The sequence below is a fragment of the Dipodomys ordii genome, unplaced genomic scaffold, assembly GCF_000151885.1.
Source record: "Dipodomys ordii isolate 6190 unplaced genomic scaffold, Dord_2.0 Scaffold15, whole genome shotgun sequence".
NCBI lineage: Eukaryota > Metazoa > Chordata > Mammalia > Rodentia > Heteromyidae > Dipodomys > Dipodomys ordii.
Window position 1 is genome coordinate 15,392,365 of NW_012267231.1, and position 599 is coordinate 15,392,963.

Sequence of the window (599 nt, forward strand, 5' to 3'; positions counted from 1 at the left end):
CGCCCCCGACGCCGACCGCGGCCGCCTCAGCGTGGGGAGCGTCTACCGCCCCGCCCCGAACGGGGGTCGAGGTGAGTCCCGACCCCCCCCCCCCCGAGCTGCGGGATAGAGGCGGGAAGAACCGGCCAGGTTGGAGAAGAAAGGCAGCCTTCACCCCCTTAATGATGCCCATTCCCAGGGCTGGGGGGCCCGGAGGGCGTGGGGGGGGGCGTCCCCCTCACCTGGCACAGGTGAGCACCGGGCTGGGAGGATGACGTCATCCCAGGGCAGTTTCCCCCCCCTATAAACACCCCCCCCCAGGCTGGGCCCGGAGACCCTGAGACTCTGGTACCATGGCCTAGCCACAAAGTATGAGGGGAGAAAGTGCAGAAAAAGCCAGGGAGAGAATGTCTCTAGGCATTAAAAAAAAAAAAAAAACAAGCAAACAAACCTAAAATGCCAAAGATCTTCACTCTATCTACATCTCACATAGTCAGACCACAGGTAAATTGGGGGAAAAAAATCAGTGTAGTCTCCCCATTCCCCTGTCCTTCCTTCTCTACCTCTCTCCCTTTCTCTTTTCTTCTCTCCTTTTCTCTTTTCCTCTCTCCCTTTCTCTT

General features: G+C 58.1%; 1 protein-coding gene across 1 annotated transcript in view; it reads left to right on the forward strand.

The window, feature by feature from the left end:
- Positions 1-4: 4 nt before the first annotated feature.
- Loxl1 (lysyl oxidase-like 1) overlaps positions 5-599 on the forward strand; it is a gene marked incomplete at its 5' end in the record, with an annotated part of 26,263 nt that continues 25,668 nt past the window's right edge. Inside the window, one exon of the mRNA XM_013011921.1 lies at positions 5-71. Within this exon, the coding sequence (XP_012867375.1) occupies positions 5-71 (67 nt within the window). The remainder of the gene's footprint in view (positions 72-599) is intronic.